The sequence below is a fragment of the Pseudonaja textilis genome, chromosome 4, assembly GCF_049901715.1.
Source record: "Pseudonaja textilis isolate UNSWEBS1 chromosome 4, rPseTex1.2, whole genome shotgun sequence".
Lineage (NCBI taxonomy): Eukaryota > Metazoa > Chordata > Lepidosauria > Squamata > Elapidae > Pseudonaja > Pseudonaja textilis.
This window is the reverse complement of record NC_141993.1, coordinates 19,401,951-19,428,878: the sequence shown is the minus strand read 5'-3', so window position 1 is coordinate 19,428,878 and position 26,928 is coordinate 19,401,951. Positions and strand designations below refer to the sequence as shown.

The 26,928-nt window shown below is 39.9% G+C and overlaps 1 protein-coding gene across 1 annotated transcript in view; it reads right to left on the bottom strand.

The window, feature by feature from the left end:
* Window positions 1-26,226, bottom strand: part of MCU (mitochondrial calcium uniporter) — a 118,306-nt gene extending 92,080 nt beyond the window's left edge. The window contains exon 1 of the mRNA XM_087932344.1: window positions 25,824-26,226. Coding sequence (XP_087788470.1) covers window positions 25,824-26,009 — 186 coding nt within the window. The 5' untranslated portion in view covers window positions 26,010-26,226. The remainder of the gene's footprint in view (window positions 1-25,823) is intronic.
* Window positions 26,227-26,928: the final 702 nt, after the last annotated feature.

Genomic DNA, 26,928 nt, shown 5'->3' with positions numbered 1-26,928 from the left:
AGCCCTCTCTCTGGGCACACATCCCGTTGCCAGCTGCTCTTCTGGTTTCTGGCATGCACATGTGCACCGCTCAGCTGGTCTTCACGGGAACTGGAGTGCCTGAAAACGCCCCAAAATGGCCTGAAAATGGCCCGAAAAACAGCGTGTAAATGTCTCCAAAACAGCCCCAAAACAGGCAATTTTTCAGGCCATTTTCAGGCTAAAAACAGCCTGGAAAATGCCCCAAATATGCTCAAAAAACTGGCATGCATGCACCGGCCAGCTAGTCTTCAGGTTTCTGGTGCTCTGGCATGTGCACAGGCATTCACACGTATTCCGGTTTGGACATTCGGTGCTGAAAAGGTTCACCATCTCTGTTATATACTGATTTTCTGCAAATCATGTTTTTAGATTTATTCCTGTGTAATCTGATGATTCCACTTAGAACTGCATGGCTAAAAAATATTACATTGCTGATTCCTTCTAGTCTCTAATACAAGACTTTCCACATTAAGAAATATTGTTGATTCAGCTACAAGTTCCTCTCAGATGCAGCTCTGAGCAATACTTATGGCTACCGGCTATTAAATAAATATTTTAAAGAAATAAATCTTTAGAGAAAGGTCAGGGAGTAGGTCTGTTGCCCTCAAGATTTTCTCTATTAAAACACCCAATACTGTTTGGCTACGGTGGAGGGATTCAGGGTTTTTATAGGATTGGCAACATCTAGAACAGAGGGTCACCAACCTTTTGGACCTCAGGGACCACCAAACTCATAATTTTAAATCCCAGGGACCACTAACTGGTTCTGTGGGCATGGCCTAATTTGTGGGTGTGGCTTGGTGGTCATGTGACTGGCTGGGCATAGCTTGTATGTAAATATTGTAAATATTTATATAAATATTGAATTGTTTATAAAAAAGAGCAACTTTTACCCAAAATCAGGCAAAGCAGGAAGGCAGATTGAGTTGCTCACAGAAACACAGATTCATTCACTAATCTATTTATCTGCCATTGGCTAGTTGAGTCTCTCAAATTTGCTTGCCTTGAGTCTGCACTGAATAACAGAACCTTCAGTCCTAAGGGTGGTTCGGCTGTGCTTAAAAGCAGAGCCAAAGATCTAAAGATTAGCTAGAAAGCAAGAAATCCAATCACTTCCTGCTTCCTAGCTAATCTAAATCTCCTGGCACAGCAGAACAGATGATGGTTGGAAAAAGGAAAAACAGCAATTTAGCAGGCAAGTTTGCCGGGTAAGGAGTGAGTGGGCGGGGAGGGTTCCTGCGGGCCATGTGGACGGCACAGCCTTATGCTTCTGCGCAGCCTGGATTAATTGCTTTGGGGGAGTGCATTTTCTCGCAGCCCACCGGTTGGCGACCGCTGATCTAGAAGAACACAGATATCGTTTACAACTAAGGCCTTTTCTGAACCAATTTTTCTTAACAGAGCTACCCTCCCTAAAGCAGCAAACCAGAACATAATTTCTAAACACCAAGAACATTAAAAGACTATTCAACATTGAGAAAAAAATATATTGTTAATTACTTTCCATCGTGTCAAGCCACTGTTTTCTATACTAACTATTCTTACAAACTGGTCACATAAAATGTTATATTACAGTGCTGTGGCTTCAGCAGTGTTCTCTTTCATAAATTTATATATGTAATTGAAACAATAATTACCAAAACTTATAATAAATAAAGTCCTTTGCATTACAAGATTAAAAATCACAATTAAAAAATGGATTCAAGTGCAAAAACAAATAATTTGAAAGAATGTTTAGGATACAATCTCAATTTCAACTCAGGAAATTTCTAAACAAGCCATGCTATCTTTTGCTGCTGAAGTATCATATTCAATATATCTCCTTTGAGACATGTATAAATGCAATCAAGATACAATTAAGTAATATATGCCCTTAAAATCCTTTCCAATATCTGTTGAGAAAATTCTTTCACAGATAGATGAATAAAGAAAATTGCTGTTGAAAAGAAAATAGTAGTCTGATTTTGTATATGCATACCTTTACTTCTTCCTCTTACCAAACTAAGACAAATCTTTAGCAAGTCAGATTGGAAAAGATATTTTAGCAAAATAAATATGTACTGCATGCAAGATTAATTATTTATAGTTTTCTGGGGCAATTTACATTCCAATTTAAAAGAACCAATTATATTTCTCAAAAACAGGTCACTAGCTACCAAATTAACATTCTTGTCAACTATTTTTATATCCTATTTGAATGTTAAATAACTCTATTTTTTAAAGCTATCCAAGTATCACTTCATCTTGGTACAAATGCTTAGTTCACACCCAACACTTTAAGTATTTTTACATTTGTCTTGCTGTTCTGCAATGGTCTATCCTGTTTCATGTGCTATATTTTATTCTGGAATATTACCATATAAAACAATGGCTTACAATTGCCAACCTGGAAAAGGGAATAAGATGGGACATTATTGCTAGTGATGGTTTCACTATTTCCTAGTTCCAAAAAAAAGATATAAGCATTCATATAATCAAGACATTGTCATCTTCTAGAGTCCAGTTAAAATCAGCCAAATAGCTGGAGAATTATAGACAAGGAAAGATTTAAAAAGACAGGATGAAGAAAAGTTAAGGTAACAACAAAAGTCCTGATTAATAAATACAATATAATGACTTACTTTCTACTGTCAATTTCATTATACATATTCCTTGAGTTCACTGCTACTAAAACACACTTCTAGTGAGGGCAATTCATAATCCTACAATAATAGAATATAATTATTGAATTAATGTCAAACTCACAATAGAGAAATATTTTTTTCCTTTGTGTTTTATGTATGAAGACAACTGTTTAGAAACTAAAAACAAAAAAAGATATTTTGCTCATAAGGTGTTTCTATGGTCAGATTTGTGATAGCTAACCACCCAGGTATCTATTTAAGAACACGAACAAGAATCAAAATCCAAGTTGCACACTGTAATTTCATCAGAGTTCAGAGTTTCTACTGCATTTTTTTCTGCTGCTGTTTGTTGCTCAATGGTGTATTGCAAAATCAATGTAGTAGCATCCTACAGGTTTGGCTACAGGCTCACAACTTGTGCGTCCCATTGAAAACCACTGGAAGAAGCAATTCAAGATGTTGGTTATTGCCTTCAAAGCCTTACCTAACAGAGGGCCGGTTGTTTGCAGGACTGCCTCTCCCTGAGGGCATCTCCTCATACCCTCCCTTAAATATTGCCATCTGATAGGATCTTGGATTGAGCTATGGGTTGGATTGAGCTTGGGGTTGAGCTATGAGGATGATTGTTTGGCACCTGGGGAAAGGAGCTTTTATTTTAAATATACTTTAATGGGTTTTGTGAGTCCCTAGTGCTAGACTATATTTATCTATCTATTTTGTCTATGGGCAAATGCCCTAAAGAAATCGTTTGAACTTTTACGGTTGTTATTCTTGGCTTCCGGTGTCAGACAAAATCTTGACAGACTAAAGCATACTTTTGCATATCTATCTGATAAATCCTAAGAAGAAATTAAGGAAAATCCCTCCTGTGATTCTTCTTGCTTAGCAATGATTCAAGGCTGATGATTCTCTTTCAAACAGACAAACAGACAGATCAAACAGACAGACCAAACAGATAATCAGAGTTGGAAGGGACCTTGTAGGTCATCTAGTCCAACCCCCCACCCAAGCGGGAGACTACACCATTTCTGACAAATGGCAGTCCAATCTTTTCTTGAAAGTCTCAAGTGATGAAGCTCCCACAACTTCCGAGGGCAACTTCTGTTCCATTGGTTGATTGTGCTCACTGCTAGAAAGTTTCTCCTCATTTCCAGGTTAAATCTCTCCTTGTTTGGTTTCCATCTATTATTCCTTGTCTGGCTTACAGTGCGTTAGAAAATAGCTTGACCCCTCCCTCCCTGTGGCAGCCCCGCAAATATTGGAAGACTGCTATCATGTCTCCCCCGGTCCTTCTCTTCACTAGACTAGCCAAGCCCAATTCCTGCAACTATTTGTTATATGTTTTAGCCTCCATTCCCCTAATCATCTTTACTCTTCTCTCACACAACTCGGTGCCAGATTCCACCACACACTAGAGTCATTACATACATAGGTAGCCATAAAAGCCCTGTCAATGAACAAATAAAAAAATAATGCAATCTATGAATGATTCAGACTTATTGTAGTCATCCTTCTTAAAAATTTAAGTTCCTAGATTACTCTCAACAGGATTAAGCACTCAGGACTGCAAATATCTTTAACAATTATAGCAAGATAGAACAATATCACTCATAGTTTAGACTTCCTGTTTGGCTATTAAATCATATAACACTGGGCTAATAATTAGATGTCTTGTATTAAAAACTAATTTTCACATCAGGAAACATTAACACTGATGATTTCAGAAATGTAAAAAACTTCAAAAAAAATTCTAAACCTTCATTTTTGGTGCCTTTTCCTATAATCGGGAAGGATTGAGAGGAAATATAGCTGTGTTGTAAACATACAGTTCAGTATTTAGTATGCAGGATCTGAATGTTTCATAACAATATAAATACTTTTTTTAAAATATCAACTGCACAGCAAGACAGAAAATTCTTCTCTGATAAGCTAATTCTGTATACAGGTAGCCTACAACTTACAACCACAATTGGAAGCAGAATTTCCAATTTCCAAGCACCCCAATTTTGATGACATGACTGTGTGGATGCTGTCACAGTCATAAGTACAAGGTCTGGTTGTAATTCACTTTTTGTCATGCCATTTGTTTTGTCATAAGAACCATGATAGCACAGTGTTAGAGTACAGTACTTTACAGGCTACTTCTGCTGCCTGCTGGCTGCCTGCAATTTGGCAGTTCAAATCCCACCAGGCTCAAGGTTGAATCAGCCTTTCAGCCTTCAAATGAGGACCCAAATTGTTGTGGCTGACTCTGTAAACCACTTAGAGAGGGCTGTAAAGCACTGTGAAGCGATATAGAAGTCTAAATGCTTCTGCTATTGTTAACTTTTAATAGCAATAGCAATAGCATTTAGACTTATATACCACTTCACAGTGTTTTACAGCCTTCTCTAAGCGGTTTAGAGAGTCAGCATATTGCCCCAACAGCAAAAATTTTAAAAAGCAAGAAACACAAGTTTTAGGAAGGTATCTTTAATCCTAGCAGAGGTAAAAAAAAAAGAATAAATAAACCCCATAATGACTGAATCTCTAGAATTATAGTGAGCTAATTAAAGTAGAAACATTTTCTTTGTTTGGTTCTCACATTTGTGAGATTGTGTTGCTTCCTCTCACTTGTTTCTTTCCATCTCTCACACCATTCAAAGTGCACTCCTAGTCTAGTAACATTGTAACTAAACACCCAAGAATGCCAAAAATATCATTTGGATGGTGGTTTTTTTCCAAAAAGAAAATGTTAAAATAGATATGGCTGCTTCTGAACCTCATTTCAATATATTTGAGATTCGGTGAATTGCAGTGGTTAAGATGCAAGAAATTTCCCTATGTTTAATTTATTTCACATGATATTTTTAACTGTCTAAATTAAAAATTGCCTGGCAGATATTTTCCATCTACTTTACTATTTATATTCAGATTATTTGCCAAACATAAGCAATTAAGTGATTTGCATTGTAAATTAATGGATCAGACTATTTACATTTCTTTGCATAGGAAAAAAAAAGAGAAGAGTTTTATAAGAATGCTTTGAGCCCTCTCATTTAAAAAACAGCCATATATCATAATTATTAAAAATGTGTTTCCTTTGCCTAAGAATGCTGCTTTTTCTACATTCATTAAATAAAGCAATACTTAGCTAGTGTGATTTGAACCCGAGTTAGACTTATGTTTAAAACTAATCTAGTATAGCCTGTAAGTCCAGAAATCCAAGCAAAAAATCAGTGGCAGAATTGCAGTTTCCTAACTATGGTTCGTTCAAACTGGATACTGATGTTCAAAGATTTGTTTTTACAACTCAATGGTATTATAATCATCTACTTAAGTTTTAATGTAAAAATATGGTGATTTATTTCCAAAAATTCACTTTAAAAAGGAAATGAGCAGGAACTAATAATTTGACAGCAGTAAAATTAAGCAGTTATATTGCTTAAAAGTAAATATAAACCTTCAAGGCCTAAGCAATCAAAGCTATTAAAGTTTCCACAGCATCTCATTCCCAAGGACATTACAATACATTATGCTCTTTATATATTTGGTAATCTCAACAAGACCCAAGTTGTTCAAGAACTGCATTCCTTCAGTATATCCATCTGGATAAACTACAGTTTCCATTCAATGATGCGTGTCAAGTAATTTAGTTTATCCAAGTAGGAATATGATGCAGAATACTCTGAAAACATATCAGAAATTATTAAAACTGAAGAACGGTGGCTGTGTTAAACATCCTTCATCTTAAAAAATAATAATCTCATGGTCCCTTATAAATGAGAAAACTCAACTGAAGAAACCCAACTATACAAGGCATTTAAATTTAAATTTTTACTTTAAAATGTGTTCTCAAGAGATAAGATAATGGAATACCGAAAAACAAAGTTGGAAGGGATATTGGAGATCCTCTAGTCCACCCCGCTGCTCAAGCAGGAGACCCTATAGCATTTAAGACAAGTGGTTGTCCAATCTCTTTTTAAAAACCTCCAGTGATGGAGCAGCCACAAGTTCTGAAGGCAAGTTTTTCCACTGGTTAATTGTTCTATCAGGAAATTCTCCATAGTTCTTGACTGGTCCTCTCCTTAATTAGTTTCCATCCATTGCTTCTTGTCCTGCCTTCAGATACGTTGGAGAAAAGGTTGAGCTCTCTTCTTTGTGGCAGCCCCTCAAATATTGGAAGACTGCTATCATGTTCCCCCTAGTCCTTTTTACTAGACTAGACTTACTCAATTCTTGCAACTATTTGTCACATGCCTCAAGTCCCCTAGAGCAGTGGTCCCCAACCTTTTTTGTGCCGCGGCCCGGTACCGGCATCAGCACGCATGGCAAGGAGAGCCGAGTGACCGGCCAGCTAGCCGTCCCCTGCTTCTCCCCACCACCTTCAACTCCTCCTTTGTACCTGTGTCGATGGGCTTCGGGACAGCTTCGGGACGGTCGCTCGGCTCGCCTTGCCATGCATGCTGAAAGAATCCTCGCGCCTTAGTTTTGTTTGAAGCCGCCCCCCCTCGATGAAACTAAGGCGCGAGGATTCTTTCAGCACCCAAACGCCGCTTTCTACCCGGAAAAGCTCACCGGAAGCACTTTTTTATCAAAACAAGATGGCGGCGCCCAGCAAACTGGCAGCCCGGTAGAAATTGTTCCACGGAACGGTACCGGTCTGGGGACCGGTGGTTGGGGACCCCTGCCCTAGAGATTAAATGTTGCTTTCAAATGACTAAAGGATGTTTCAGTTTGTTCCTTTTAAAAGTATGAGTTCTATGGTTTTGAATAACTGATTGTTAGAAGTAATCTAATGCAATGAAATGCTATGGGACAGGAAATCTTGCTCTTTTTTTGGTCCTGCTATTACAAGAAGGAAAGAGAAAAACCCAGGTTTTTTATTAACGAATATTGTGCGTGCCACAGGGTTGGGAAGCTGTAATCTTTCACACTTTCTCTTTTTACAACATACTTTTCTGAGAGTTGATACAAAGCAGCATTCAATAAAAAAATGCCACTCCAAAACTATAATACAATAGAGGCAAACAAAACAACTGGTAATCTTTGACTTAAAACCACATTTGGGACTGGAATTTCAATTTCTACATGATGTGACTGACCATTATGCAAATCATCAGATGACCAGACTCAATTTTATAACCATTTTTATTGCAATTATTTTTTAAAAAAGTCATTCCTATCATTAAGTGAATTAGGTGGTCATTAAATCCAGCTTCCCCCATTGCTTGCTGGCCAGAAACTGCCTGGACAATTTAAAATCATGATTGCATAACTGTATGTTGTTAAGTATCATAAATGTGAACTGGATATACGAATGTGATTTGCCAAGTGCCCAAATCACAATCACATGGCCACAGGGAATGGTGTGACAGTCGTAACTTTGAAGACAGGCCATAAGTAACTTTTTCAGAGTTGTTGTAACTCTGAACCTTTGTTAAAAGAATGCTCATAAGTTGAGAACTACCTGCATGCTTTTCCTCTTCCCAAATGGTTTCTGAAATTGTTTTAAAACCACCACAACCTCATGAACTGAGCTTGGCTCTCAATGGTTTCATGGCTACATCCATGTGGCCCTCTTGACAATATAGAAACTTCTGGCTTGTTTCTACAGCCTAGGTTTTCCTGGTTTCAGCCATCTGAATGCTAATTTGATCTCACCCGTATTAGATGTTGACATTCAAAACATTCTCAAAGAACCATCTCATCCTGGGCACCCTTTTTTTGAATTATTACCATCTGGCAGACAGTACAGAATAATAAAAACAAGGACAAATAGGCTGAAAAACAGCTTCTATCCCAGGGCAGTCGCTCTGTTGAATTCCGCTGTATAGTGCAGTGATGGTGTGGTGTCGGGGGTTCTCGTTTCAATGTGTGGAGTGTGAAGAATGTGTGTTTGTGTTTATTTTCATGGTCATGGTCATGATGTGCACTGAAGATGGTGTTTGATTTCGTTGTACGAGGTGCAATGACAATAAAGTAAACTAACTAACTAACATCAGCTAAGTTAGGTTATATTACTGTCTCACTGGGCCAGAGGGGATATTCAGCAGGTTCTGACCAGTTCTGGAGATCCGGTGGCGGAAGTTTTGAGTAGTTTGGAGAACCAGCAAATACCACCTCTGACTGGAGATTTTACAGTGTCTTTTCCCTGCCACGCCTACCAAGCCACACCCACAGAACCGGCAGTAAAAGAATTTGAATCCCACCACTGAGTTGGGCACATCAGCCTTAAAAAGCATGCAAGAAGCAAAAAATGAAGGACAAAGAAACTTCGCAGGAAAAATCATTCTTTAGTCTAGAAGCCAAACTGGAAAATTCCCCTTCTCTAGTTTCAATCAACTAAAAACATGTTAACTGGACTACCTGAGCACGTTTGTAGGAGATATTAGGGGGCATATTAACATTTGCATTAAGTATAAGGCCAACTCAAAAAAAGAGCAAACTCTTTTACCACAAAAAAAGGTCAATTGTAGCCGTTTTTCTCCAGCATCGTTAAACCTTAAATTGAGATCATACTTTCACTAACACATACAGTGCACCGTAGGAACCATACAACAGTTCCCTCTCGATTGCAATGCAGGTATTCCTCGACTTACAGCTACAATTGAACCCAACATTTATGTAGCTAAGTGATACATTTGTTGAGTTTTATCCCACTTTACGACTTTTCTTGCCACAGTTGTTAAGCGAATCACTGCAGATGTTAAAATAACACGGTTGTTAAATGAATCTGGCTTCTCCATTCACTTTGCTTTTCAGAAAGTCACGTGACAAGGAGGTCACATGACCCCAGGGCATTGCAACTGTCATAAATATGAACACCTGTCAAGTATTTGAATGTAAAGCATGTGACTGTGGAGATGCTGCAAAAGTCATAAGTGTGAAAAATGGTCAAAAGTCACTTTTTTTCAGTGCCGCTGTAATTTCAAATGGTCACTAAACAAACTGTTGTAAGTCTAGGACTACCTGTAGTTCAAAAAGGATATTTTTGAAGAGGGTACTGCAAGTGGGCAGAGAAATATTGCTTGAGTTTAAAGAAAAAAATGTTTTCTCTCTCTATTTCCCCCACTCCCTCCTTTAGAATCGGTCTCGATTTCTGGTGACTTCCTGGATAAGCCTTTGGAATTTACTTGGCAAAATTTTCTTTTCTGCAGCTGAGGGAGAATGACTGGCTCAATGTCACCCGATTTGTTTTGTGATTAAGACAAAGACTAAAATTCACAGTCTCCCAGTTTTTAGCTCTGTTCCTTATCTACTATACCAAACTGGCATGCAACTGTCACCTGCCTCAACTCAAACCTTAAGCAGGAATGATCCATGACTCCATTTTAAGAGAAGGATATTCTTTACTAAAGGCGTATCCTCTCCATGAAGGTTAACGGCACCTCACTGGTCTATAGCAGGGGTCTCCAACCTTGGCCACTTTAAGCCTGGCAGACTTCAACTCCCAGAATTCCCCAGCTGGCTGGGGAATTCTGGGAGTTGAAGTCCGCCAGGCTTAAAGTGGCCAAGGTTGGAGCCTCCTGCTCTATAGTAATCAGAGGCTATTGACTATGATAAGGGGGAGATATTAACAACGCCAACCCTTCAATCACATCAAATAATCCACATCTATTTCTTTTTGGGTCCTATGTGACCTAAAACAGGTCCATGGCTATCATGGGTACCATGAATTACTGAGCCACCTCTAACTCATCTCCCAAGAAAGGCAAGCTGATACCTCTAAGAACAATCAGCTTTGGAAACTTTACTGGCAACCCAGGGATAGAATCCAAAAACTCAAGCAGTGAACTTTCCTAGATCAAAGACAAAGGTACAAAAGCAGCATTATTTAGGCGACTAAGGTCAATGCTGCAATCTTTCACTGAAACAGAACAAACTGTCAGCAAAGATGGCACAGGCTAGGTATAATATAAAATCACTTCAATCAACTCTGTTTTGACTATTTGTATTCCCACATTCTGAGGCACTGGGCATAAACTTGGCATTATAACTGTAAGATGTACTAAAAGCACTCAACAGCCATAATGTTTTTCATGAAGATGTTAGGAAAAAGAAAACCAGAGTGCTGCTTGCAGCCACTAATTGATTTAAGAAGCCAATTTTTATTTTAAAATACCATTTTGAATAATTCAAACGTAATGCTTAAGATCTGAGCAAATCTTTAGTTCTTCAATTCCTTCAACAAGAAGCCTTCTTTCCCTCCTAAAGAATTTTAGGTACGTGTTTTTAAATATCCTCATAAAATATTTTCTTGGAAAGATTATTTTTTTCACATAATGCATCTGAGCTTCCTTATAACATATCACATGGGCAATGTCAAAATTCATCTTGAAAGTATGAATTCTCTAATTAAACTAAAGGTTTAGGGAAAGTCAAGAGGTAAAAGTGTACATTTTATGTGAATGAATTTAAATGAACCTAACTGTATAAATATTCTAAAAAAAAAAGATTAAGTTTTATTTTAATAATAAAAACTTTGCATTAACAGAGCGGTTTCTTCATATGGTTCAATTCCAAATTATGGATGACTAAATTTCAAAGTTTCCCTTTTATGGAAAAGACTGGAACCTGCAGTTGTTCTGCCTGAAATACTAGATACAAGAAAAAATTAAACCCGGCCACTTCTGTAATAAAGCCCTGCAACTTCTATTTCAAAACAAAACAAAGCTTCCTCCAAATCAAGCTCAACATTAACAATATGGATGAGGTTTGTTGCTGTTTTCTTTTAAATTTTATTTATTTATTTAAAACATTTATAGAGCTGTCCATTTTTCAGCCAGCTCTGGACATCTCCCTATTAAAGAATGTGCTTCCAACTTCCCAGTCCAACCTACAAAATTCTCCCACAAAAATATTAACTATATCTGATCCTCCGTTTTTCCTGAGACCATCCCGAGTCAGCCTTAAGAAACTATCTGCTTTCTTAGTCTCATCGTTGGATAGCTGAATCTCATTTTTCATTTTTCACCTAAGCAAAGGAGATTAAAGAAATGAGAGGCTTTAGAGACTGTAACGTAGTATCAGTAGTAATACTGACACGAAAATTTCTAGGCGCTTTTACATTGCCAAGGCGGCCCTTCAGGAGCCCCACCCCCAAATGAGTAGATGAACTGCTTTAATGCAGCTCCGTCAATACATAAGTCAATTAGCTTTTCGCAGCGTGCAAATGGCTTTGCGTGGAGTTGGTCTTACAGTTTTTGAAGCATCCAAAGACTTTCTGATCACCAGCACTTCTCACATGCATCTCCTTTGCTCAAAGACTGAGTCAAAACTGGGCATGCTCAGACCGAGGAGGCGTGTCCAAAGACCTGATTGACACAGTCTCCGAGCGGAAGAAGAGGAGTCTACCCCATGCCTTGGATTCTCCATTTAGCACACCAGAGAAGGTATGGATTTAGGTACCAATTCTAATAACTTTTAAAGTATTTTAAAAGTTTACAGTTCTAAAATATCAATCGACTACCAAGTTCTATTTCCATCTTGTTGATTGTATTCACATATACCTCATACCATTACTTTTGATGAACGCTACCATTACTTTTGATGAATGTTATTGAAATTTTACTAAATTTTATTTATTTATATCCCACCTTTTTATTTTTACAAACAACTCAAAGTGGCAAACCTATCCAATACCTTTTTCCTCCTCCTTTCCCTACAAAACAACAACAACCCTATGAGGTGGATTGGGCTGAGACGGAGTGACTGGCCCAAGATCATCTACTTGGCTTTCATGTCTAAGGCATGACTTGAACTCATGGTCTCAAGCTTTCTAGCCTGGACCCTTAACCAGTACACCAAATGCTATTGAGAGACACTTTAGTATAGTGGCTAAAGTATCAGGTTAGAAACAGAGTGACTGTTGTGGTTAGCCGGCAGCAGGTGCAGATGGCTGAGGAGAGCGATGACTCTGATGAGGGGCCAGGACCATCAGGGAGTGGACTGCTGCCTTCAGAGATTGTGAGGGCTGGCAGCAGTGATGAGGAGGTTCCTGAGGAGCCTGTGTCAAGTGCATGTGCACAAAGGATTGCTCAGAGGAAAGTACAATTACAGCAGCACAGGTGACTCGGGAGTAAAGCTGCAAGGTAATGGCCCCTCCCTCAAGAGGATAAAAGCCAGGTTTGGAAAAGCGTTCTTTGCAGACAGCAAAGAAGCTCTGAAGCTCAACTGGTGGACATCTTAGTTTGTGTTTGGAGAATTTTGTAAATTAGTTCTTATCTCTGGGTTTTTGGCAGCCTTGATGAACAACTTGGCAAGGCTCTTTCTTGTCAGAGCTAATTAGTGGAAAGCAGCCTTCAGAAAAGAATTTGTTATTAAGCCTTAAAAGGTGGGGGCTGCTGCCTTTGTCTGTGTTTGGTCTTTGGGAACCCGGTTGGGTCAGAACAGAGACTGTAAGTTTCTATTCAGAGGTGGGCTTCAAAAATTTTAGCCAAGGGTTCTCTGCCTGGTTGCTGTGTGGGCTTGGCCATGGTGGTCGTGGCCTAGTCGGCATCATGCCTCATGTGGGGGGATGTTTTTGCCCTCCCCAGGCTCTAGAGGCTTTCCTTGAGCCTCTGGGAGGGCAGAAACAGCCTCCCTGGGCTCCAGAAGCTCTCTGGAAGCTGGAAACGGACCCATTTCCGGCCTTCCCAAACTTCCTGGAGGCTCATTTTTCGCCCTCCCCGAGCCTCTGTGCACACCCTGCACTTACCTGCATCCAAAATGGGCGTGTGGGGACTCCTGGGAGGGGCAGGGTGGGGTAGGTGGGGCCAGCCAGGAGAAGGATTTGGGGGTTGTCCAAACTGCACAGAATCATAGCTGGGACTCTCCCGAACCCCCAGTAGCCAACCCCTGATTTTATTCCCACCCTCGGCACAAAACCAGCTGCGTGACCTAGATTTCATCTATGCTGGCTAGAGAATTCTGGGAGTCCACAAGTCTTAAAGTTGCCAAGTTTGGGGACCCCTGCTGTAGAGAATCGCACCCACATTTTCACAATGCTATGGCTCCATATCAAGCTTTAGGAAATTCCTAAATAGTTAAATGAGCAGATAGCTTCAAGAATAGATACAATTTCTCACCCATATCCCATCATTACCAAGAGATAAAGTATATGTAATGATATTACTGACAGATCTCTCTTCCATACTGTAAAACCTGCTCTGGTGTTAATGTGTTCTCAACTCCTATTTTAATAACTTGGAAAAAATCACCTGACTTTATGTCCATACAATTTTTATTCAGCTAAATTCAGGGTTATGTACCAGTGCTGGGATTCAAACTTTTTTACTACCGTTTCTGTGGGCGTGGCTTGGTGGGCGTGGCAGAGGAAGGATACTGTAAAATCTCCAGTCAAAGGTGGTATTTGCTGGTTCTTGGAACTACTCAAAATTTCCGCTACCAGTTCTCCAGAACTGGTCAGAACCTGCTGAATACCATCTCTGTTATGTATTGTCTAAATTAAAAGAGAAATTCAGAGAATCAGTTTAAAAGAAAATTACTGATTGGGGCCCTTACGAGTTGCAGTTGTAATTCACTTCAACTAATGATATCTAGGTTGGTTTGAGCAACTCTTGTTAATGACTTTCATTCTGGAATTCATTGGACAGATGGAACTATCTATTTCATGACCTATAGATCAATGAAATCAGGTTATTTTCAATAAGCATATACATTTCATGAGGCATATAAATTTAACCAATAAAATTAAAAAATAGGAGTTGCCAAATTAAATGGGGACTTTTATTCCCAGAAATTTTCTAAATCTTTCTGAAGAGGCTTTATAAATATGGATCTCAGGTGTTACTGGTCAATGAAGTACTTGGTTAAAGTTGTTTTTTGGGGGGGACATGGTTGCTTGTGTTTTAACTATACCTGGTCAAAATAAGTAGGTCACTGTAAAACCCTCTTCTTATTAAGTCATCAAATTCAACGCCCACTTCACTGCATTGGTATCCTCAGTCAGTCAGTAGAACAGCTGTCAGCTGCCCCTCTTTTTTCTTGTGCTTTGCTGCTATGCAGTGACAGACTGCCCTGAACAGTGGGGAGGGGGAATGAAGGAGGGAAGGCTTGGGGAAATGAAAGTAAGTGCCTCAAGATCACCCAGCGGGAAGAAGGACGGAGATGAATACCCAAACGCGCTTGGACGTTATGAAACCATGTTGCCTGAACCTGATTGATTACACCGGGGTGGGCAGTGGGAGATAGATAAAGGAGCAAGGGATTTTGGCACACGATTCTTCAGTTCTGCCTCTGCCATACTGCAATTGCAATATACTTGGCTTCTAATAAACTATACCTTTCTCAACAAATGGCGTCAAGGTTCACTTCTATTTAGAGGTCTAAGTGGTGGCAAGTTCGACAACAGCATTCACTCCTCTCCAAAATAAGAATGACTTAAAAACAGTACAGCTTAAGTTTCATTTCAATTTCATTTTAGTTCTAGCTCCTGAAGAGATAATTCCTCCTACAGCTTGAGCAGTTTTAAATGATGCATAATGCTAGCTGGCAGAGATTGCCAATCAACATTGCAGTTTTTCTACCTGCTAGTTAATCATTCAGCGCAACGATGATTTTCCAATATAAAAACACCCTTGCTGATTTTTTTTTTATTGTGGAGTTCTTTTTTCAGTTGCTATATTTTCCCATTTGTATGAATCGTGTTAATTTTTAAAAAGTTGGAGTTTTCTTTTATATGTGCATGTGTGTGTGTGTGTGTGTAAATGAATTGGTTTGACAGTGTTCTATTACAGAATAGAATAAATAGAATAAATAAAGTTACAAAAATATCTAGCAGATACTGTAACTGGGATATAGAAATAAATGAAGAAAACTCCAATTGCAACTTTTATGAGGATCATAAAATTGAGCATTTCATAGTTAATGCTCATTTCAGAAGGGTTTTTATGCCAAATTAATTGTACACAGCAAACAGTTTAAATGTGTATTACATTCATACACAGTGCATTTTAATTCCCTGTTCGAAGGGAATATTTTTGTCTACACGTATGAAAATGAGTGAAAATGGCCATTCCTCTATACAACATATAATATAGAAGATGTTAGCCTAGTAAAAATGGAGGGGTTTTTTTTTATTTGTTAATTTGGATATAGATGCAAATCAAGTTGTCGAAGTTGCATGTAACTCCTCTTGATTAAGAGAGACTAGAATCCAATTAATTCTGCATCATGCCCATGGTTTATGACATAATCAATGAATCCCTCTCTTACCTTCTCTCTTGATCATATATTGGGTTTTTTTTTTTTTGTGGGTTAAGGTTTCAATTTGCATGACATCTCAACGGAAGAACTCTAATTTAGCAAACATCAGCATTGCAGATCCCGCTTGTTTATCCTGATCTCTTTACTTTAAACCAGCATATAGCAGAAGAACCCCAAGATCAAAAGAAGAGAACCCAGGCTAGGTTTATAACTACAGGTACTCCTTGACTTATAACCACAGCTGAGCCCAAAATTAATGTTGATAAGCGTGACAGTTAAAATTTTTGTAACTTTGTAAATGGTCATTAAATAAACTGTCTTAAATTGAGGATTACCTGTATTCCAAACTACTGTTATACATGCTCCTAATGTACAGTGTGAATCCAATAATTTTTTATTTCATCTTGTTCACATTCTTAAAATTATTTTCACCTTGTACAGGTAGTCCTCAACATATGACCACAATTGAGCTCAAAGTTTCTATTGCTAAACGAATCAGTTAAGTGAGTTTTGCCCCGTTTTATGACCTTTCTTGCCACATTTGTTGAGAGAATCACTGCAGTTGTTAAGTTGGTAACACAGTTGTTAAATGAATCTGGCTGCCCCATTGATTTTGCTTGTCAGAAAGTCGCAAAATGTGATGATATGACCCCGGGACACTGCAACCGTCATAAATACGAGTCAGTTGCCAATGGTCTCAATTTTAATCACTTGATCATGGGGCTTCTGCAATGGTCGTAAGTGTGAAAAACGGTCATAAGCCACTTTTTTCACTTCACTTCAAATGATCACTAAATGAACTGTTGAAAGTCGAGGACCTGTATTGTGTTTTGTAAGCTGCCCAGAGTCCACTAGAGTGGAAGGTTATGTGTTCAATTTAAGAAATAACCATAATAATTATATCATGCAAACAATGCTTGCATTGTTTCCAATGATGTGTGAACCTAGCAACTAAGTTTTATTCAGCAAACTCAACGCTTAAACAAGTCATGCCTTAACATAATGTGTAAACAGGATCTGCCAAGGTATTCATCCATCTCTAAGATTAAGTTGCAGGTTGACAAACAGACATTGTCCCTAAAACTCTGTCTTTTTCCCCCTACCTACAGCAGGCTGGAAGCACAGAAAATCTCCTTTGCTAAACAATGATGCCTTTGTGAGGCAGGTACAATAAAAAAAATGTGGCTCGTGTTTTGTTATGTAGCCAGTCCTACAGGGAGACTCGTTTGCAGATTGATCTTTCCTCTTCTTTCTAAATTCCCAGGGCATTCTGATTTATTCCACTTGCATTACCTGTTAGGTAACAAAGGTAAAATCTGTGTCTTAAACATTGCCCATTCTTCTATTGTGTGTAAATACTGGCCTGCGAGCAGCTATAATTCCAAATGGTTATGCAATATTTTACCACGGTTCTTTCTCTTAGTTTATTATCATAATAAAGTCTTATATATTTGTCTTCTCTACTCTGTCTACATGCTTTTATTCTGAAATACAACACCTATTTCTTTTATCTGGTTTGTTATAATAGTTCTATCTAATAACAGGGGTTGGGTTTTACAGAAAATATTTTTTGAAGAGGATGTGTGAATAGGGTTGTAGGATTCATTCACAATTATGCTTATTTATTTATATCCTGCTTTTATTATTTTTATAGATAACTCAAGGCAGCAAACGAACATAATTTCTTCCTATTTTCCGCAACAGCCATTATGATAAAATTGTGACAAATCTTCAAGTGTCAAATCTCACTTTCTGATTTTCTCAACTGATCCTCTTAGTTTTTAAGTGCAAAATACAGCAAGTTGCTGGCGGTGCACAACCTGGATTTCATTCTCGTCTCTTATCTTAATACACTTAATGCTTTTTCCCCCTCTTCTAATTCTCTAGTTTGATATGCAGCTTTGCTAGTAAAAGAGCTAAGGTTTCTATCTAAATTTCTCTGTTCCCACAGGTGGCCAATGATAGTATGAAAAATATTCAATATCCATGTAGATATAGAAAATGTATCATATTTGATCTAAGTCAGGGATGTCAAACTCGCAGCCTGCGGGCTGGGTGCATCATATGTTTAATTCTATAAAGGTTTCTATTAAGATCCATGTACTTTAATGAAACTGCTAAGCTTTTTAGATGCCATCCTTCTTATCTGAAGTGCTGTGACTAAAAACATGAAGACATTTATTCTCTTCAATTGGCCAAATCAATTATATCATGAACATCAGAGAGTTTTCTAATACATTCATGGTTCCTCTTTTTATAAAGAATATACGCATCCTCCTTGACTGTCATAATTTTAACCAACACAAAGCTAACAGCACTATTTCAAAACCAATTTGTCATATTATCAACACTTCATAGAGACCAATTCCTGGTCTAACTATAACTACAAGAGCATGTTGCTACATCTGTAAGAGCAGTGATAAACAGTATATTCACGACACTTGTAGCACTTCTCATGCCTTCATATGACCTGCTGCTAAACAATTTGTATGAACAGACCCATTCAAACTCATTTGATCCTAGCCAAAAAGTCAAAAACCTGGCCAACGATTGCAATAAAACTTGATTCTATTCATCAAAATTCCCTGTTTCACAAGCCTGAAGTCTTGCAATCCTAAAAGAACCATATTTATTGACAAGTAAATCCATAAAAACCCTGAATTTACCAGAATCTCACTATTCTTTCTTTGGTCCTAAGATGTCAACTTTTAAAAAATCACATCTGAACCTACCCAATAGTACCTACAGAGTATTAAAAACCAGTTAGCTATGATATATTATAGGGCAGGGGTCGCCAGCCTTTTGGACCTCAAGGACCACCAAACTCATAATTTTAAATCCCAGGGACCACTAACTGGTTCTGTACGTGTGGCCTAATTTGTAAGTGTGGCTTGGTGGTCATGTGACTGGCTGGGCATGGCTTGTATGTAAATATTATAAATATTTATATAAATATTGATTTTTTTTAATATAAAAAGAGCAACGTTTACCCAAAATCAGGCAAAGCAGACAGGAAGATTGCGTTGCTCACAGAATCATTCAGTGATCTATCTATCTGCCATTGGCTAGCTCAGTCTCTTAAATTTGCTTGTCTTCTGCACTGAATAACAGAACCTTCAGTCCTAAGGGTGGTTCGGCTGTGCTTAAAAGCAGAGCCAAAGATCTAAAGACTAGCTAGAAAGCAAGAAATCCAACCATTTCTGCTTCCTAGCTAATCTAAATCTCCCGGCACAGCAGAACAGATGATGGTCGGAAAAAGGAAAAATAGCAATTTAGCAGGCAAGTTTGCCGGGTAAGGAGTGAGTGGGCGGGGAGGGTTCCTGTGGGCCATGTGGGTGGCGTGCCTTGTGTTTTTGCGCAGCCTGGATTAATTGCTTTGGCGGGGTGCTCTGGGCGTGAGATTTCTCTGTGGCCCACCAAAATTTTCTCATGGCCCACCAGTGGCCCACTGGTTAGAGACCGCTGTTGTAGAGTATAAGTTACAACTTACAAGACTGAAAAAGATTTTCCAGAAGGAAAATTTAACTTTTAACTTGTTTATGTGTTGGCTCCTGTTGTTAAGAACAAGCAGGGATACTTATGTTTCCATGTGTAATAAAGCTCTTCAAATCTTTTAAATAGCCATGCCAGGAGAGTATACATTAGACAAATCATTTCAAGGTAATACAGCATAAAAGGAGTTTCAGCTTTTGGAAGTCTTTAGAAAAATGGATAATAGACTTTAGTAAATGTATAAAGGCAAGGCAAGACAGCTTGATCCCAGGGGTTGAGCACAGCTAAGTAAAAAAAGGAGGCTGCATTCTCAGAATTTGAAATAGGGTACCACATCAGAGGGCCTTCAAAGCAGCACTTCATTCAAATGTTAAAATGGAGCATCCCTAGTGTTTGTTTTATAATCAAACGTAGCTAAATAACAAACAGCCCTCGGGGGGTTAGCAGCAGTCTTAGTAGCAAAGAAGACTTTATGTATGAATTAGATTTTATATTAGATTTATTATTCAGGTACTCAAGGTAGGATACCCAGCACTCTGTCTTTATGCCCGCCACAATAAACCTCTGAGGTAAACTGAACTGAAAGAGAAAGTAAACAAAATCTCCTAGGGAGCTTTGGTGATTAGGGGTGGATTTGGAGCTGAATGTTCCTGGTGCCAATATTAACACTTGAATCCCTATACCACTCTGGCTCTTACATTAGACAGAGGATGGACATGCCTTTTTTGTTTTTAATCTTCTGTACCTTCAATGTTTTTTCCTTGTAGAAGTTGGCTATTATTGTTAAGTTTTTATGAATATTTTTAGTGTATTAGATTGTATTAAGCAGATTATGTGCTATCACGTCGAAGCCACACAGATTTTTCTCCACGACGATCTGTCCATAAGTTGGTTTTTCAAGTTGTCCAACAATGCACCATCACCAATATAACTAGGTTTACATTACAGTTTTCTTACTGAACTTATATGAAACACATAATCCTTTTCTCTAAGCTATTTTGGTTTGTTCAGCAACTTCAATAAATATCTTTTAAAAACATAAACTAATTATCTTCAGGGGAATGTATATGGTGATCAATTTTTTAAAAAATAGAAGGAATAATATTTCCTCTTATCTTAAAATAAGATGGACAATTCTCTTGCAGTAGTGGCTGCACTTTTTATTACAGTTGTTTAGCGACTGCTATTGAGCAACAATGTCAAGATTGCTGATGCAACACTTTTTTCACCCCGGACAAATATTTTATTTGAAGAGCTTGGTTTGCTAAAAAATATCTAAGGTTTACCACTTCAAATTCCTTCCCCCACAAAGTTTCATAAGAAATCATGCCTCTGTTCTTTAGCAGTTTGATGTTGAATTGTTTCAGTGCAAAAAAAATAGAATAGAATAGAATAGAATACTTTATTGGCCAAGTGTGATTGGACACACAAGGAATTTGTCTTGGTGTAAATACTCTCAATATACATAAAAGAAAAGATACATTCGTTAAGAATCAAGAATCATAATGTATAACACTTAATGATAGTCATAGGGTACAATCAGCAATCAAGTCATACTAGGAAACAGTCAATATTAATTGTAAGGATATAAGCGACAAAGTTACAGTCCTACAACCACAAGTGATAAGGAGTGATGAAAAAATAAGGGCTGCACAATATCCATAAATGATTAAGTAACCTACCACTGGCATTAAATAACAGCAAATGTGCTTGTTTTGTGCCAATTTATTGAACTTTTAAAAAATCATAGCAATAGTGTGGCTTTTGAATTGTATCTAATAGTCTTAAACAACAACTTACATCTTTCATACAAATGTAGTTCAAAATTGTTCATTTCATACAGTAAAGGACAACATGAGCCAGTTTGGTTTAATGATTAAAGCACCTGGCTAGTTGGCTACCTGTAGGCCAGTCCCTCTCTCTCTGCCCTAGGAAAAAGGAAACAAGCAAAGCATTTCAAAAAAACCTTGCCAAGGAAACTGCAAGGACTAGGCTGCAATGGAGACTGACTCACAGGACAAACAAAAGGCAACACAGTCTAGTAAAGTGGAACTTTTGATAATCATCTGCAAAATTAGAAAAATATTAACATACAGGACATGTTTGCACGACAGCTTCACTTTTGGTACAATTTTGTAACTAGACAGGAAAAAATGGGAAGGTATTCAATCGTACATGCACATTCATACACACTTGCTCACACACACATAAAAAGCCCTGCAAAAAGAATTCTTTACAACTACGAAGTCTACATTATGGTTGTAAAGATCCAAGCTAGACAATACACCAATACTGTAAAATTTGTGGAAAATAAATCCTTTTTTGTTTTTTGCACAAATTTTGAGTGATGTCTTTAATTGGGCAAAAATACCACACAGAAATGTTCATGCAAAAATTTGGTTACTGTTTCTTGAATGACGGGACTAATACACAGGATATTTATACTGGGATCAATGCATTCTGCAATAAGTATGTGGAAGGAATTCCAGACTTTATTCATGAACTAACTCATGGAAGGCCAAATAATTCTTAAAGTCCACGGCCTCATTTTCCATGTAATCGTACTGATTTTTTTCCTCCATCAAGTATTGGGTTTTTGAACCCAGGAACAACAGGGACAAGGAAGATTTTCTTATTTTGTTTGATTTCTTAAACAAAAAGCATGTTCTACAAGCACAAAGCTCTCTACTGCAACTGTTCTTTCCCTGCTCTTCCTTTAAAATGCTGGCAACAGCAGCAACGATATCTACACAACCATTGTGATGGGGCCAGATTAAGACACAAACATCATATTACCACCATGGCAACCTTGAATATCATTATGATGGTAATATAACCATGTAATTAAGATGCTTTCACCGCCACCTGACCTTTCTACAAGATTGAAGATGATGATCAACGACACGGGGGAGATCTCACAACGATAGCAGCAATCGTAGTAAACATCAGGGAAGGTCAGAAAACTTGCCCTGTTTCAGATGACCCAGTTCTTTGTGAAGTTCATTTATTCATTGTGAAGGAGGCAAGAGAACTTTGCTTTTTTTTTAAAAAAAAAAAAGTGCCATGAATAACTGAACATGGAGGCATGTCTCGAGTGGCCTGGCTTTTAAAGCTTACATATGCACAAGGCCAAATTATATAATAAATAATAAAACAGGCTTAAAAGACCACACATGCTTCTGTCACCAAAAGCATGCCAGACTAGTGCAGGGCACTGTTCTACATACTGTACATAAATTACACTTGTGATTCTTGAACTGTCTGTCTTAATTCAATGTGCCTTTTACTGAATAGCAGAGGAGTGAAAACAAGTGAAAAGTACCTGATTTCTGACCTTATGAAATCCACCAGAATCGTGCAGTGCCATCTACTGCACGCACAGGTTGATTGCTCAGTGAAATATACCATAACCTTCAAACCAAATGAATGCAACATTGAACATTTTTTAAAAAAAAATTCTTAAGGATGAACAAATATGCTTATCACAATGACAGAATTGAGCATGGCATTAATAATTCCTGGTTACAGAAATATAACTTATTTGGGTGTCTGTATAAGAATCAAGGAATGTTTTCACATGGTTATTATGCACCTGAAAATTATTTTATTTTTCAACAAACAAACTGGTACAAAACTGACCTCATGACTGACTATATCAATACCATATTCATAAATCTATGTCAATAAGTGTTTCATTTAACTTATTTTTGTAATAAGCAGTTATCATTTCTACTTTTTCAGACTGAAAAATATTCATTTCAGAGTATGTTTCAGCTAGGATAAGGAAGACTACCAATATTCTGCTAAAATAAATTATATTAGACAAAACAGTCACTCATCTGTAGCACTATAAAGACTTTTTTTTTGCCTGAACGCTGGCAAAAGTTCTTTTTCTCCACCTTGGCCTCTATATATCAAAACTATTGTCTACGATAAGTAAAAATAAGAGTAAAGTAAACACGGCCAAAAATGCCCACAGCAATTTTTCTAATGAAATGCAGCTCAGTGGATATTAATTTTGTTAAAATATTAAATACTGAAATATTGAATTGTCATGTCACTTTGAAATTCAAGGTTTAATTTTTTTTACACCAAAATATTAATTTTGCAGTTTACTTTTTTTATATTTGAAATAAGTGGACAGCTTTCTGGAACAATGCATTGATTTTTGTGAAATTGAAATAACTTTAACACACACAAATTACAGTGATATAAGTTTCAATTTATTGCCAGTTTTTTTATCATTAGAACTTTGCCAGAAGTTCTGCTGGTTTGTTTTTTAAAGTAACAGATTCTTGAAAAAGTTTATATTCTCTGGCCCATTCAAAGCGTTACAAATTTACAGCTATGACTCTTGTTGAAAATTCATTGCTACATACAGGTAGTCCTTAACGACTACAACTGAGCCCAAAATTTCTGTTACTAAACAGAACAGTTGTTAAGTGAGTTTTGCCCCATTTTATGACCTTTCTTGCCACAATTGTCAAGTGAATTACTGCAGTTGTTATGTTACTAACACGGTTGTTAAATGAATCAGCCTTCCCCATTGATTTGCTTGTCAGAAGGTCGCAAAAGGCGATCTCATGACCCTGGGACATAGCAACCGTCATAAATATGAATCAGTTGCCAAACATCTCAATTTCGATTATGTGGCTACGGGGATACTGCAATGGTTTGTAAGTGTGAAAAACGGTCATAAGTCACTTTTTTCAGTACTGTTGTAACTTCTGTGCTTCTGTTCCGAGCTCAGGCTGTTGTAAGTCAAGGACTACCTGTAGTAGCCTCACACAGTGTTTCATTTGAGGAGTGTCACGAAAAAAATAAAATAAAAATAAAGCAGAAGTCACCACCACAAAGTACGCTGAAGTTACTCTGGCACAAAGCGAATTATAACATGTATTTGTTTTGAGTAAAGAAACTAAAAGAAAAAAACTTAAAGTGGGAAGAATAAAGAATGAATAAGCTAAAACATAGTAAAAGTCTGAGTTGGCAAAGAGCCCCCCCCCACCCCACCCCAGGTTCTTTACTCTACAAAATATTATGTACAACATGTACTCTTTACTTTTACAATTTTAAGACACAGCAAGATAGCAGGAAACTGCAAACAGTGTTCTCAAGAAGATTAAGGGCAGCAGCCAAAAGAATAAAAATGAGTGAATTTTTACCAACTTAAATACGAGCCCATCTTTTACTACACAGTTTGATGCAAGCCAAAGCATAAGTAGTACCAGACCACCTGTGAGTGACATGACTCTGTCAACTTGCAAATTTATTAGGGCTTTATTCCAATAAACACACACACACACACACCAATTCATTGTATCTGAAGGACAGACACCCTTGCTCATTGGCTTTCTCTATTGACTCGATTCCTGGGTTCACACAACACTGTGATCCACAGCCTATATGGGGTGGGTTTGCAGAGCAGCCGGGCTTTCTGAAACGCTTGGCTGGAATTCAAGGTGGCTTGTAAATCCTGACATATCCTCGACCCGCTGTCATCCTCTGGAGCCTTCAGACGCGACAAGCCAAACCGCCTTGGGGGTGGGGGGGGGGAGGCGAGGGGGGGGGCAAAAATCGCTCCCGGCAAAGCTTTCTCATCCGCATCTTCGCTTGAGAGACGGGGAAAGCGGAGACCCCACCGCACGTCTGAATACCGTTCACTTCCACACACATACACCCCCAAAACAAAAAACAAACCCACCGGAGTCCAACCCGAGGTGTTTCTCGGAAAGGATTTCCCCCCGTCCCGCCCCCCCCTTTTTTGCGCCCCCCCCACCCTCAAGTTGGGGCTGAGGGCGAGAAAGAAGAGTCCACAATTCCTTCTGCGCTCCTCGCAGCTACGACCGCTTCGCGGACCCAACGTCCGGCTCTCCTCAGCGGCGGCAGCTCCTGCTGCTTCCTCGGAGCTCCTCGACCAAGATTATTATAATTTATTTTATAAATAACTCCCAAAAAGATGCAGCAGCCAAAGCAGCAGCGAGGGGAGAGGGGGGAAAAAGAGGTTTCAAGGCGCTGCAGCAAAGCAGCAAAGCAGCAAAAGCAGCAGCCACGGCGGCGGCGGCGGCGGCATTTCATTCCTATTCCGCAGCCTGCGGGGTCGCCTCTTTTACCCGCCCGCCCCCCCCCGTTCCTCCTCTCCTCCAGCCGCCCGCCCGCCTTCCTTCCTCCACGCCGGGACTCGGGAAAGAGGGTCGTCCTTGTCCCGGGCGGTCCCTCCGTTGGCGGGGCGGACCCTGAGCCAGGACTGGGCAGGGCTCCCGGCCCCGAAGGAGGGAGGGAGGGAGGGAGGGAAGCAGGCTCCGACGGGCGGCACCGGGAAGTCCGGCGTCCAAGGGCTTCCCCGCCGCGCCGCGCCGCCCGACGGCTCCCCCCCCCGCCCCCAACGCGCGTTGCCCAGCCCTTCAGCTGAAGGGCAACGACCCGAAGCCCCGCAGCCCCGACCGGGCGTCCTCGCTTGCCCGTCCCCGGGTTCTGGCCTCCGCCCCGGGGACTCACCGTCCTGTGCCGGTGCTGCTGGTGGTGGTGCTGCTGCTGCTGCTGGTGACGGCGCCTCTCCAGTCCCAAGAAGCAGCCGGCGGCGGTCAACGCCGGTCCGCCGCCGCCGCAGCCGCCACCTCCTCCGCCGCCGCCGGGAGTCCTGGAGAGGACGAGCAGCAGCGATCTGCCCGCGGTGGCCGCCATCTCTCCACTGGAAGTCGCCGCTCTCCGGCAGGCAGCGCTGCGGGATTGCTCGAAAGGGGTGGGGTGGTGGGAGTGGGGGTGGGGAAGGGGTGGGAGGGAGGGAGGGTGGGGAAAGGATCCCCCCCCCCCGCGCGCGCGCGCCAGCCAATCAGGAGGCCCTCCGCGTTCAGGGCGCGGGGCCCCGGCGTGTCAATCCCAAGGCCCGAGCCCGCCCCCCTCTGCCTCTCCCGCCCTCTCGCTCAGGCGCCGGGCTGCAGCGGTTGCGGGAGAGCCGGGGAAACGCCGCTTGGTGGGAAAGGAAGAGCGAGCGAGCGAGCGAGGAGGTTCCCTCAGAAAGCGGTTCCGTGGGGAAGGAGCCACTGTGGAAGCAGCGAGGGAGGAGGGGAGGACCGGGTGGGTGGGGGGGGACGCGCAAGACTCGCACATGGGCGGGGGACGTGAAAAGGTGTGGAACGATGCGAGAACCTCGGACTTCCCTGATTAAACTTTGACCTGGAAGTCAGTCCCGCCACTGATTTCAATCGGAATAGAGCTGGAAGGGACCTTGGAGGTCTTCTAGTCCAGCCCCCTGTTCGAGCGGGAGACCCCCGCCTGGACCATTTCATATAGGGGGGCTGTCCATCCTTTTGCAGCATGCAGAATAGCAGAGGGAGTTGGAAGGGATTTTGGAGAGCTTCTAGTCCAACCCCCTCCTCAAGCAGCCTTCTGGACAAATGGCTGTCCGCTCTCTTCTTTAAAACCTCCAGGGATGGAGTCACCACAGCTTCCAGAGGCAACTTATCTCACTGGTTAATTGTTCATACCTGAGAGCTGGGCAGGAGGTGCCAGAGGTGCCTGCATAATATGTGGTGTCGCTCCAAAGGTTCATTTTGGTTCCCTGGGATGTTCTCTTAAAAACCTCCAGTGATGTAGCCCCTAC